At 37.0% G+C, this 13713-nt stretch overlaps 1 protein-coding gene across 2 annotated transcripts in view; it reads left to right on the plus strand.

The window, feature by feature from the left end:
* Positions 1–6585: 6585 nt before the first annotated feature.
* MAP3K7 (mitogen-activated protein kinase kinase kinase 7) overlaps positions 6586–13713 on the plus strand; it is a 67377-nt gene continuing 60249 nt past the window's right edge. Inside the window, exon 1 of one of the 2 annotated variants that reach the window (XM_028108052.2) lies at positions 6586–6916. In XM_028108052.2, the coding sequence (XP_027963853.1) occupies positions 6797–6916 (120 nt within the window). In that variant the 5' untranslated portion in view covers positions 6586–6796. The remainder of the gene's footprint in view (positions 6917–13713) is intronic. The other variant, XM_028108053.2, reaches the window with a different exon arrangement.

A 13713-nucleotide genomic window follows, 5' to 3' on the forward strand; every position in this document is an offset into this window, starting at 1 on the left:
GTTCAAAAAATAAAAATCTGCCTATTCTGTTTGATTCTACATCTGTTTTATTTATTTATTTTTTTTAAGTAAGCTCTACGTCCAACATAGGGCTTGAACTCAGGACCCTGAGATCAAGAGTCTCATACTCTACTGACTGAGTCAGTCAGGCACCCCTGATTTTACAACTATTTTAGTTAAAATATCAGTTATTTCTGAAAGCAATCATTAGCATCACAGTAACATTTCAATTTCAATAAGCAATTTAAATGCATTAAATAGTAATGAGTATTTGGAAAGAAGAGGAACTAAAGTTTATCCTTGCAAAATCTAGAAAGTGAAATATCTTAAAAATGAATAATTTTAAGATTGGAGAAAGATTTAAATTGACCAGGAGAACAAAGCATTTTCAAAACTCTCAAATACTTAAGAAATCTCCATGATAAACAATTGATATGATACTTGTATATTAATTTAGCCGTTTATTAAATCTTCTCTCGATGATACTATAAAAAATATGTGATTAACTCATTCCTTATACCTGAAATAAATTAAATAGTATTTACTTAGAATTAAAGATACTCATTTACATTTTAGAAAATTTTTAAATGTCTACTACATTTCAGGTGCTGTTCTCAATCCTGAGACAGTGGTGAGCACAATGCTTATAATCCCTGTCCCAAGTAGAACTAACATCCAGTGAGCAGGAATGGGGAGGGGTGGGAGGACAGAAAATAAACAAGGAGGCAAATAATTAAATAAGATGATGTCAGATAGGTAAAGAGCTAGAAATAAAACTGAGTAATGGATAGAAAGTGAAGGGGTATGTTGCTGAAAGGAGGCTAACATCACTACCTCTGGGATGGTGACTGAGCAGAGACGTTGTGGGAAATTTGGGAAATTGCAAATCCAAGTTGAGAACAGCTTACCTCTAGACTAGTATGTAGGAATAGAAACCTAACACACAAAAAACAGAACTTCTCCTAATATTTGTGGGTCCAGGGCAAGAATACAATTAAAGGCTCACATACTACATGTCTAAATATTTTTAAGTTCTAACTCAAGACAACAAGCTGGTAAATATATTCCATTCTCCTACTTTGATGATATTACCTTCACCAGAATGTGGTAATATAAGCAAAGCCTGCATTCAGCTCCTGACCTAGACCCCTCTTCTCCTATTTTGGACTCAAGTCCATACTGCAAGGAATCTTACACACCCACAGTGGACACCTCATGTTTAAGTTCCTGGAAGTATTGAACACTGAAACATCCTTTTATCTTGGTTTCCACAACATCATAATTGTTAGTTTTCCACAAATTTCTTTAGCAATTCCTCTGTATCCACCCATGCCTTAAATATTTTATTCCTTAAGGTTCTGTTTTAAGTCCTATTCTTTCTCACTTGACACATCTTCCCTAGGTGACCTTATTCATTTCCATGACTTAAATTATTGTTAGCAGGCCAGGATCTGTTTCCCTAGTGCCATGTTTTTCCCTAAGACTGTCTGTTTGATAATTACACTTGGAAGTCTCTCAGGTACCTCTAGCTCAATATGTCTAAAACTGATTTCTTTATTCTTTTCTCCCCAAACCTTGTCCCAGTCTTCTCTGCTTCTGTAAATAGCATCCTTCCTATCCAAGTTGTACAAGTGAAAAGTTTGGGAATCATTCTTTATATTGCTCTTTTCTTTCCCTCTTTCCTCCACATCCAGTCAATCACTAATTCCACCAATTCCATTTCCTCAGTATCTCTCAAATCTATCCATTTATCTATAATTCTTATGGCCACTATCTATACTGTTCAAACTACTTATTTCTTGCTTTAACCACTTTAACAGCCTCTTAACTTAGTGCTTCTTCAAATTTTTCATGTAGAGAATAACACTGCAAGATACTCTGAGATGAACTGTGAAGAATTTGGAGGTATCTATTTGGGGCTTAATAAAAGAATATAATTGCTTTTCTCATACTATATAATTTTAAAAAATAAACAAAACATTAGAGATGACATTAAGCATTGAATTTATATAAATATCAAATATTTTTCAAAATTTTAATAAGAATTTTTAATACATTTTCCTTCATAAATTTTACTTTTTAATATAAAATTTTCTGCTTAAAATGCCCACTATCAATTCCTGATCAAGACCTTTAAGGATGTTCCCTTCAAACTCTTGATAGTCATCATCAAAGAGAAACTTTGTTCTCTTTGATGAAAAGAAATGAAAAAAGTGTTTAAATATTTTTAGAACCATTTTAAAATTTGCAACAGTTGAAATCATATTTAAGACTCTAACAGCTCTTCCTCTTCTTTGAATGCAAATGTAATGTTCAAATTTCTTGTGATAATATGAATGAATTTTGAAACCAGTTGAACTTTTTCTTATCAAATATTCAAAAACAATGGAGATTTTATCTGCAGGACACAAGGGCACCATCAAGGCAGTTGCCTTGCAGCCAGCTTAGCTGAGGGAGTAAAAACTAAAACATTAGTTAGCTACAAACAGAAATGTCCATTATACGTAATGTCGAGAATGCTTTGGAACTGTACCTGCCTCTACTCCCTCCCTCCCCTGCTTCACAGGCCTAACTTTACCATCCATATAATAGGCATCTGAAACACAAACCCCTTCAGCATCCCATGGGCTGCAAAAGACCTAGGAAAAAGATGTGGGGAGTAACAAATATGGAATAAATTCAAATATTTGAGAAATACATGAATTTGGGGAGCTGCTCTCCAGCTGTGTCACTGAATTGCTAAGGAGTTGGCTATCCTTCGTGTATTGCAGTTTTGAATATTTGAACAGAAAACTATTTCTGAACTTCCTGGAAAGAATAATATTTGATCAGGTTGGGCTAGTTTGGTTCTAGAACAGGCAGTAAAGATAATACTTTCTAGATTTACAGCTCAACCGGAATAGACATATGAATAATGAACATTTGTTGGTTGCCAACCAAACAAACATTCCCTGCTTTGCTCCTCCTAGGAGTCTTCAGATTTTTCTTCTGGTTGGGAGTTCCTCCTTCTCAAAGCCCATGATTCCTGGGAGTCCTCAGTCTAAGTTATACAAGATATTTTCAACTTCAAACCTCCTGTCTCCTATTGCTTACTCAAGGGTACAGTTGCCAAGGGCTTTTTGAAAATGGAAGTTCCTTGCTCTTCTGAAATAGCTACCAAAAGAGACACTCTGTCATTGTACTGGAGAGTGTGTATATCACATGAAAAGCGAAACTGCTAGAGCCTATATTCTCAGTGGGGGTGAAAATTGGGGAGAGAAAAAAAAAATCTTACTCTTTTTACGTATAAAGCATAAAACAGGCATAAAGTCCATAAACAGGTAAGTACCATATCGGTGGTATTAAAACTGGGGGGCAGGGGGCGTTGAGAAAAAAAATCTTAAAAGGCTCTTAGGGAAGCAATAAAGAAAAAAGGGTTGAGAAACTCTGTTTTAGAGTAATGGCAAATACCACAAAAGGCAGATGACAATAATGGAAACTAAATTATTGATGCTATCGTTAAGTTTATGAATCAAAGTTTATGACACCTAAAATCTGTCCTAGCTCTTGACTTTCCACTTAACTAGGCAAATAAATTCCTTTTAATGTTTAAGCCATTATGTGTTGAGCTCCTGTTATTCATAACAAACATATTAACTGACAAAATATGGAACTCGTTATCTGATGTATTATACATGCTGATGCAACAGAATATTAAAGTGGAACTATTTTAGTCTGTTTCCGCTAAGTCTCCATGAAAATAGGTGCCAGATATCCTCATATCCAAAATGAGCCAAGTAAGATGAGAATCCCACTTAAAAAATTCAAAGAGATAGTGGGAAATTGATATCAAAACTCTTGGTCCTCATCCCATGGATAGTGCAGAAGAGTTAAAACTGAAGACAGGATTGAAGGTTAAAGAGTAGTTATTAGGACACTGACATGAGGGTGGTTGGTGGAGAGTGCTCAAACTGGGAGGGACTTCAAGAAGACTCTTTAAAAGCCTTGTTTGTATCTCTGGAAATTTGTGTAGACACAACAGACTGGTAACCAAAGTTTAAATTGTGAGGTTCAACCTTCCATTCTTAACTCATTAAAGTTAAAGAAGTTAAAGGGAAAAGTTAAGGTGAATTAAGATAAGTTCAGCCCCCTTCCCTCATTTCTCTGGATTCAAACTGAATTACTTAGGAATCTTTGATTGCAAGTGACAAAAATACAACTTGACTCAGCTTAAATGAAAACTGGGAATTGACATAATCAAATCACAGGAGGTGAACTGGACTTTGGGGATGACTGGATGCAGACATGAATAATGCTGGGACTTTATCAGAAGCTAGTGAAAAGGTTCCAGGCAGACCTCCCTGCCTGCCTCCCCGCCCCCCCTCAAAAAAAAGCAGTCTGCAAGCACAATGGAGAACTGACTTTAGTATCAGTCTCATAAGTCCAAATCAATGGATAAACTATAGAAGCAGAAATACTGGAGATTTCAAAATCATGTAGGAAGTTCATTTTGAAATGCATCCAACAAAAAAATGATAGAAGTATGTGTGCATGGGTAAATAGATGGACAAATATAGAATAAAGCAAGTATAGTAAAATGTTAATGTTAGAATCTTGATGGTAAGTATATAGGAGTTCACTGTAAAATTCTTTCAACTCTTCTGTTTGATTTGTTTCCTAACAATACGTTAGGGGCGGGGAGAGGAGGTCAAACAGAATAGCATCATGGCTGTAAGGATTAGTCCCTTGTCAGTGGGATATTAGTTCTAAACTGAAGGTACAGAAAACAGACCTTACACTCCAGGCAAAGGGAGAACTAGCAAAAGCTATTCATTTAACCAGAACATGGAACAAACATTTCTTGAGCTTCCACTTGGTAGACGCATTGATTTAAGATCACTACTGTTAATGCAGTAACGACCTGCAGAGTGATAGCATGAGGTAAGAGGTGACCATCTTAATTTGAGAAATCTAGAAATGACAGGTGAAAATGATAGTTATCCTATTGACTTAATCTACTTCTGTTTAGTTATTAGTGCACTAAACATCACTTTAAATGTTGAAATAAAGCCCTGATTTCGCACTTGGACAAATGAGTAGATGGATGGTATCCTTCACAGATAGAAAATGCACACGGAAAAACATATTTTAGTGGGTAACATTTGCATTTGCTTTTGGAATCTTGAAGTTTACGTGTTTATGCTACAACTAAAGAGAGATGTTCAATAGGCTGGGAATTCAGGTAATATTTGAGCATTGGGAGAGATTGGGAGTCATCATAAAAGTGGTCTAGGTATTCAAGACACTGTGTATCACCCAGAGTGTATATGGAGAAGAAATTCTTTCATTCTTTTTATAGCCATTCACCAAACTATCATTATTACCAGAACTACAAAAAAATGACAGATGTTTTCCAGTTCAAAACTTAATTTCCAAATCCAATGATCCATTTGCTATCCCAAATGTGTTTAACTTACTTCTGTACAGCATTTATTGGGTTGGCTACTCTTTAATTGGAAAGCTGTCCTCCAGTGATATTCCCATTACCATTCCTCTCACTTCCCCGACTGTTCCTTTTCTGTCTCTTACCCTACTGAGTCTTAGAATTTGACATTAATAAGGTTTCATCCTTGGTCCTTAAGCCTTCATTTCTAACTCCAATTTCCCCAGTTAGGCTTTAGGTCAAATCGACTAAATAAAGTTTAAAGGCTAGGTTAAAACTAAAAATTGTATTGATAGCACAACACAGGCAACACTATTCACCTTGGAGCTACACTGACCCAGCTTCTACTAGCCTGTGAGGTTCATAATCTTTTTCATCTCTCTGAGCTTATTTTCTCATGTCCTTAAAATGGTAGCCAAAATATTTAATTTGCAAGGATACTGATGATTAAATTATAAACGTAAAGCATCTGAGTGCTCCGCACTCGATAAGTATAATACAACCCACAACTTCAGATGAATACAAGTTATGCCAAGTTATAAATATCTACCTTACCTAATATTAACTTCTGTTTGTGTGCACTCAGCCTACACAGTGTTATTCAGGTTACATGCGTTGGCTCGCTCTGTATTATTTTCTTTAGAATCTCTCATACCATCAGGGACTGGCTCAAAGTAACAGTATCAACTGCTTTCTTCCATACACCGCATTGAGGGAAACACATTTCCCAAGGCTTCTTAAATAGTTGTTTAGCTTAGAGGTGAAACTGAAAAGCTTCGTCACAAAAACTTAGTCCAACACTAGCCCATCCGTCCGCAGGTCTCTGAGAGAAAAGGGAGCGGAGCCATAACACACTTTACCAGAGTTGAAACCTTAGTTTTTATCTTTCCCGCTAGTCTCTGAACGACCAACCGCATTAAATATTCCCTCGTACTCCGCGCCGCTTCCGTTCGCGCATTTTAATTACGTCAGCGCATCAGCTCTCGCGGTATCACCCGATGCTGAGGCCCTTTAATAAAGATCTCGCGAAATTTGTTCTGCAGTTCCAAGCCCGCCACTCACTCTCACCCACCCCACCCCCAATCTGTCCTTCCTTTCTCTGTCTCAGTCACAAAATTCTCCCCTCCCCTTTCTTGAGCTCACAGCCCTCCAATTTCCGATTTCAGGACGGAACCGGAAGTTCAGTGGGCGGGGCCCGGCGGCGAAAACGCAGCGGAGCCGGACCCGGGACTCGGCTGTAGCCGCTGTCCCTGTCCCCGCCACGGATAGCCGTGGCTTCAGTCTGAAGGTCGGTCCGGAGGCGGGTGGGCGCGGGGCTCCCCCGGAGTGTCCGGGTGGCAGCCTCCCCGGGCCCCCCGGGCTTCGCGAGGGATCATGTCTACAGCCTCCGCTGCTTCCTCCTCTTCTTCGTCTTCGGCTGGTGAGATGATCGAAGCCCCCTCCCAAGTCCTCAACTTTGAAGAGATCGACTACAAGGAGATCGAGGTGGAAGAGGTGAGTGAGGCCCGGCACGGGGGTACCGGAACCGGCCTTTGCGTGGTCCCGACTCTTAAGGTGCCTCCCCCGGCCCGTCTGATTCTCTGGGCCCGGTCGGGTCCCCCCGGGAGTCCCCACACAGGCTAGTTATAGAGGGGACTTTGCCTTCAGATGCTCTGGGAAAGCTTGCTTTTTCCTCGCTTCGGCACTTTTGTGTTTGGTCCGGTGCCTGGAGTTCGATCATCTGAAACTGCAGAATGAACTGGTGAGATGGTGTGGTCCACCAGTTCTTAAATATATACATGTAGTAAATTCATCGAAGACCATGGTCGTTTTGGAGTTGCAGTTCACTGAGATTTGGTGTTCTTAAGGGCCAGCGACTGTATTATGTTCGACTTATAGCTCAGTGCCTGGTACGTAATGTGTGTTCAATAAATGCTTGATAAATAAATATATCATCATGTCTAAATAAAGTGTTTCCCCAACTACCGAATGGTTCTCAGTTTCGCCGATTCTATAGAGCAGTAGTCATAATATTAAATGTTCTGCCTTCAGTTGGACTAATTTGGATAAATTTTACCATTAGTAATGTAAACTGCGATGAAAAAATGTTTCAAGGTAGCATATTCCGAAGAGATAATTAATGATTTCGGTGAAAACCACAATATAACACCAAACCAGAAATCGCTGTTAGAAAATCCAAATACATTCTTTATTCTGTAATAAGTTATCTTAGAGAAAGATAGTAATGTGCTTTTAACATGTTTGTTTTCAAATATACAGAGTAGATTGGTTCTGAGGACCACAAAATTTAGAAAATTAAAAACTATATATATTTTAAAGATACACTTTAGAAAGTGGTAAAGCTTTAGTTGAAAGTAGCATCAGTTACCATTTTTTCTTCATTTTTAAAATTTATTAAATACTTTGCGGTATATATGCCATAAAGAATACTGTGTATCCTATGTTATAGACTTGCAGTGAGTTATCTCTACTTTAAAAACCCAAAATTATTTTTAGGCAGTGGCAAGCTAAAATAGTGAGATAATTATCATTCAACAAATAATTTCTTTTGTATGTATATTTTGGAAGAAAATGGATTCCTTAATCATATCTTTTTATGGCATAAAGTAATCATTGAGAACAGCCTCATTTTAAAAGGTAGCTTAAACAAGGCCTTTGGAGTTAGAAGGTTCAACGTATCAGGTGTACTACTTATTAGCAGTGTGATTTGAAGCGAGTTTCCTAACTAATCCCTTTGAGCATTATAGCTTTATTCCTTAACTATAAAACAGGAATAATAATTTCTATTTAATTTTATCTGTATACTTCCTATTAGGCAATAAAATCAAAACACCCAACATGGTATCTGACACTTACTACTAGAGAACTGAGTTCCACAGAGGAACAGTGACCCTCTTTAAGGTCACATGGCTAAAAGAAGGATCCATATTTTGGAAAGAGGAGGGAATTTATTTGTGTGTATGGGGGTGTGTGTTTTCTGTTGAGGCTATGATAAATTCCTTTTTCAGAAGTGGATGGTTGATCCGCTTTCATGGCTAACTTTCTTTTTTGAGAAAAATTCAATGAGTCAGTATAAAAGAATTGCAGTTTTTAAATAAGCATTTACGTCTACTCTGTGGCAAACTGCTGTACTTGTAGACTACAAATTGTTATATAATAATAACTTGTACTACCAAATGCTTTCACAGACTTACATCATTTGATTCTTACAACCTTCATTTTGTCACACTACTTTCTAAAGCATTTTACATTATTGCCTTTTGGAAGAATGGAAGTTACTGAGGAGACATCATTTTACTGCTCTTTGCAGAAAGCTATTTAACTTCTGATAAAGTTTTATGTTTCTAAAGATTTTTCTTTCAGTTTAGATATTGTTTCAACCTTTCTTTATTAGTATACTTAGGTCATTCCTGAGGAGTAAATTTTTGTTTTCAGATGAAAATTTCTAAAATTAGCTGGTTATTTAGTTTAGTTTTCATTTTTTAATACCCCATTTATTTTCACTTTAAAGATTGAATTTGGACCTTTCTAATGTCGAAAACATTATATAATTCCCATTACATTTACTTGCACACATTAAAACAGTGTTATATAATCCAGAGTGTACTATAGGCACTCAGTTAATAACTATTTCTCAACTTAGATTTTGCTTCTAGATTAAAATCAAAAATAAGAGAACAAAGAAAATGACCAGAAACAAAAAGTATTTTACATTGCTTTTAGTATTTTAAATAGTACAGATACATTGTCTATAAATTATATTCTGTATTTTTTAAATAACTGTAATTGAAGCAACATTATATTGATTCAGTTAGAAACTGTGTAAGAAAAATACTCCAACCACAGACCAAATATGCAGTCATTTAGTAGATATTTTAGTGCATATTTTTAAGGCATCAGCTGATTGTAATCCTTACATTCCTAATCTTGTGACTCAGTAATATCAGGGCTGTACTTCCTAAATTCAGTTCTGATACCAAATTATGTGAGGCCTCAGAAACCTATATAAGTACTTTTTTTTTAAGCCACCTAGTTTTTACCATTCTGGAAGAGAATGTTAGAATAAATTGTGAGGTGTGTACATTGAAGACTAGGTTGCAAAAAGTGGTAAAGGCAGTGCGGTGTGGTAAAAAGTGTACTGGGCTGGGTGTTCTAAAGAATTGAATGCCATACTGATTCTACCATAATATATTTCTGTAGCGTTGAGCAGGTAACCTAGTTTTTCTGGGTGTCTGACTTCTCATGTGAAATGAAGGATTAAACATGATCATTTAAGGTGTCTTCCAGTTCTAAAATGAAAACACATTCATTATTTCCAGTATTTTTGCTCTGTTCACACAGTAAGCTCTACATGATCTCTTGTCGAATGTAGTTGGTGACCAACCAACCCTGGTTAGACGGGACAGATATCCCCATTTTGCAGATATTGACAAATGGTCATAGAGTTTGATTTACTAGAAACCTCATGTCTAAGTAAATGGTAGAGCTGGGAATTGAATTTGAGATTTCTCACTCCTGAGTCAGTGCTCTTTCTACTAGATTTACAGTGTTGCTTTAGTTCTTTTTGAAGCACTCTAACCAAACCTTACTCTGGGAATCGAGAAACAAAATACTGATTTTCTTTACAGTGGTTGGTCCTACACATTTAGTGAGCATTCTCTTCTGTGTAGAATACAGCTGAGATACTGTGGAAGATGAATAGAAGAATGCTAGGATTCTCTTGAAATTTTTGACTTATTGTGAGACTAGAATAAACACAGAACAGTTAATAATTAACATTTTCAGAACCATGAATTTAAAACTGTGGCTATAGATATCTGAGCACTGAAGCCATAATTTGAAAGTAGGGTTAATCACAGAAGACTTCATTGAATGGAAAATAGTTTGAAACCAGATTTTGAATAAGGTAAGCATCATAGATTGGTAAAGGCACAAAGGTGAATGTCTTTGCACTTGTTCCTCTGCCTAGAATTCTCTACCCCAAGAACTTCACATGGCTGCTTCCTCTCACCAAGTCCCACCTCAAATGGGAATTTCCTTAGGGAAACTTGCCCTGAATAACCTAGATCTTCATCAGTTCTGTTATCCTTTGTGGCACTTAACCAGTAAGCAAAATTGTGTATCCCCCAGCAAAATGTAAGGTGCCTTATTCACACTTGTAACACCAATGTGTAGAGAACCTAGTTTTTCTATAAATATTTGTTGAATGAGTAGTTGAAGTTATCACTGCATAATCATGAGGATTTAGTGCTCATCCAGTTCTTTTATACTGCATGTGATAAAACCAGAGGTTGCAGTAAGTTTGTGATTTGGCTAAGGCAGCATTTAAACTAGAAATCTGATTCTCTATCCAAATGTTGATTCCATTATACTCCATTATACCTAGCAAATAAGTTTGTTTAGCAGGGGTTTTTTAAAATGCTGTAAAGGGTAGATGCTATAAGTAAACTATGTATTGGTGTTCTTTCACTAAAATCCTAAAAAGACCCTATTTGGCGTGGCTGCTTTTTAAAAGGGAGACCTACAGTGCTGACATCAAGTATAATATGAGCAAGGCACATATAATCACTACAGTATTTATATGTTGTTAAGCTTCATTATAGAGACCCAAAGGTTTTGTTTTAAAGGGAAATGTAGAAAGAACTTCGGCAATGATGTATATTTTGTAGATTTAGAAGTATATGGGTAACTGATAATGGAGAAAAACCTTGTTTATAGTGGCCTGAAAAAACTGAGTCTATAAATGTGTATTTAATTGTGGATATCCAGAATTAATAAACTCTTCCATATGAAACTTAATGATCATTGGTTTCATTAGAAATCTGAAATTGTTAGCACAGTGAAGAGATAAGCACACGATAACTTATATTGTGTGTGTGTGGCTTAAAAGATGACATGGGGGGGCGCCTGGGTGGCTCAGTCGTTGAGCGTCTACCTTCGGCTCAGGTCATGGTCCCGGGGTCCTGGGATCGAGCCCCGCGTCGGGCTCCCTGCTCCGCGGGGAGCCTGCTTCTCCCTCTCCCGCTCCCCCTGCTTGTGTTCCTGCTCTCACTGTCTCTGTCTCTGTTAAATGAATAAATAAAATCTTTTAAATAAAAAAAAAAAGATGACATGGGCATATTATTTGAAAGAAAGGCCTACTAACTGGGTCAGATGTCTATGGCAGGTTTTAAAAGACTGCGTGAAAATTCAAAAGTAAGTTTGAATAATCAAAGCTTTACCTTTATCTTATCAAGCCTGTCTTGTCAGCAGATGGCAGTTCTGCTCTGCCACAGTTTATTAATAGATATTGAAGTTCTAAGTTCTGAAATAGTTGGAGGCTCTAAGTTCTAACGAATACATGCAAGATCTATGCTTGTTCTGTCATGTTCCATATTTCTAGCCAGAGCAGTGGCAGCATAGCCAGGGTCCATTCACATAGTCCACCGAGCAGGGCCAAATCAAAGTGACAACTATAGTCACTGAACTAAAAATAACATGAATTGGGGACAATTAAGAAGAATTATTTCATAGTAAATTAAGAGCATATGGGCATCCTTTTCCATTTTGTATAACTTAGGTGGGTTTTTTGTTTGTTCATTTGTTTTTAATAACATGACTTGGATGAAGGAATAGTCTCCCATCCTAAAGAAATTAGTTATTAAAGGAGTTGCTTTCTTTAAACACACACACAGAATGAATTCTGATTTTGATATTTGTGCTTTTTAATATAAATTGCATGGAAATATTCACACTTTCTCTCATATTCTTCTGTTGTATATTTTACTTAAAAATTACATTTAAATCTGCTTTATGAAACTAAAGTTTTGGACCCAGAACCAGAACACCACAGGGGGGGAAGGATGCATATCATAAGAGAATTAATCTAACAACATTTTAATTTAGAAAACATTCATAAATTTAGGAGGAAATATTTCTAAATTAACTTCCCTTTTAAAACCAAAGTCCTCTTTGCATTCCTCTGTTCTATTTTTACAGATGAGGGACTGTGAAAAATATCTAGTATTTATTTCTGGGTTTGCCATTTTGTATGGATATGTGTGATGGGGGAGATACTTGTAATTTGGATGTGTGCCCTTTTTTACACCCTTGCTGAAAATTGATCTTTGGGGAAAGAAGTCATTCAAAATAATTGTTAATGATAATGTGTCAAAGAAACTTATGTTATTTGGATATGAATGCAATCCAAAAAGCATATTTGATTTGTCAACTTGAGTTAGAAATTTGGTAGTAAAAAGTGACTTCCTTTCTTTGTTTTGTAATTTGAATATTTGGTTTTCATTGTTTACCTCAGTTGCTAATGTGTCTCAGTTTGCCATCTATGCCACTCATTTCTACTGACCTGTATGTCAAGAAAAACATTGAGTTGCTCACAAGAATTCCCCTTTTCCTTTCTTCATGCCCAAGATGGCCCCTTAGTGCTCTGGACAACTTTTCATAGATAATATCAACTGGTCTCTGTGATGGCTTCCACCAGAGTATTTTGTTTCACCGTTAATTATGTTTTTAATATAACCTAAAGTTCTCAAACCAGAATCACTTGAAAAGCTTATTAAAACACAGATTGCTGGACCCTACCCTCAGACTCAGTACTTAGGGGTTGGAACCTTAGAATTTATATTTCTCACAAATACCCAGGTGATGCTGATGCTTTTGATCCAGAGACCACACTTTGAGAGCCATTGAATTAATGCTTTTGCTGTTTTTGCATTTGCTTTCTTTTTGGAAGTCTTCCCTTGGCTTCTTGTGACACTCTTCTGGGTTGCTTGCTACATTATTGACTGTTTCTTCCCAGATTTTGCTGGTTCTTTCTCCTGTGTGTTCTAGATATTGAAGTTCTTCAGAACTCAGTTCCGGGGCCCCAGTATTTAGATACTATTTTTTGGTAATCTGAACCAGTTGATTGACTAGAAATAACCAACTAAATGCTGTTATTTAGTTGCTAAATGTGTTATCTTAAAAAAAAAAATCTGCTTGCTCCATTCTTTGTTTTCCTTCATAAAGCTGTTGCCTAATCTAGACATTATCCTTGATTCATCCGTTCTCTCCACCCATCCTGCTGTGTGCAGACCATCAGCAAGCTCTTTCTTTTTTTTTTCTTTTTAATTTGAGATGGAGAGAGAGAGAAAGAAGCATAAGCGGGGAAGGAGGAGCAGAGGGAGAGGGAGAAGCAAACTCTCCACTGAGCAAGGAGCCTGATGGGGGGCTCAGTCCCAGGACCCTGAGATCATGACCTGAGCCGAAGGCAGGAGCTTAACCACCTGAGCCACTCAGGTGCTCACAAGCTCGTT

The sequence above is a fragment of the Eumetopias jubatus genome, unplaced genomic scaffold, assembly GCF_037043125.1.
Source record: "Eumetopias jubatus isolate StellerSeaLion01/CBP00866 unplaced genomic scaffold, mEumJub1_p1.0 scaffold_6, whole genome shotgun sequence".
NCBI lineage: Eukaryota > Metazoa > Chordata > Mammalia > Carnivora > Otariidae > Eumetopias > Eumetopias jubatus.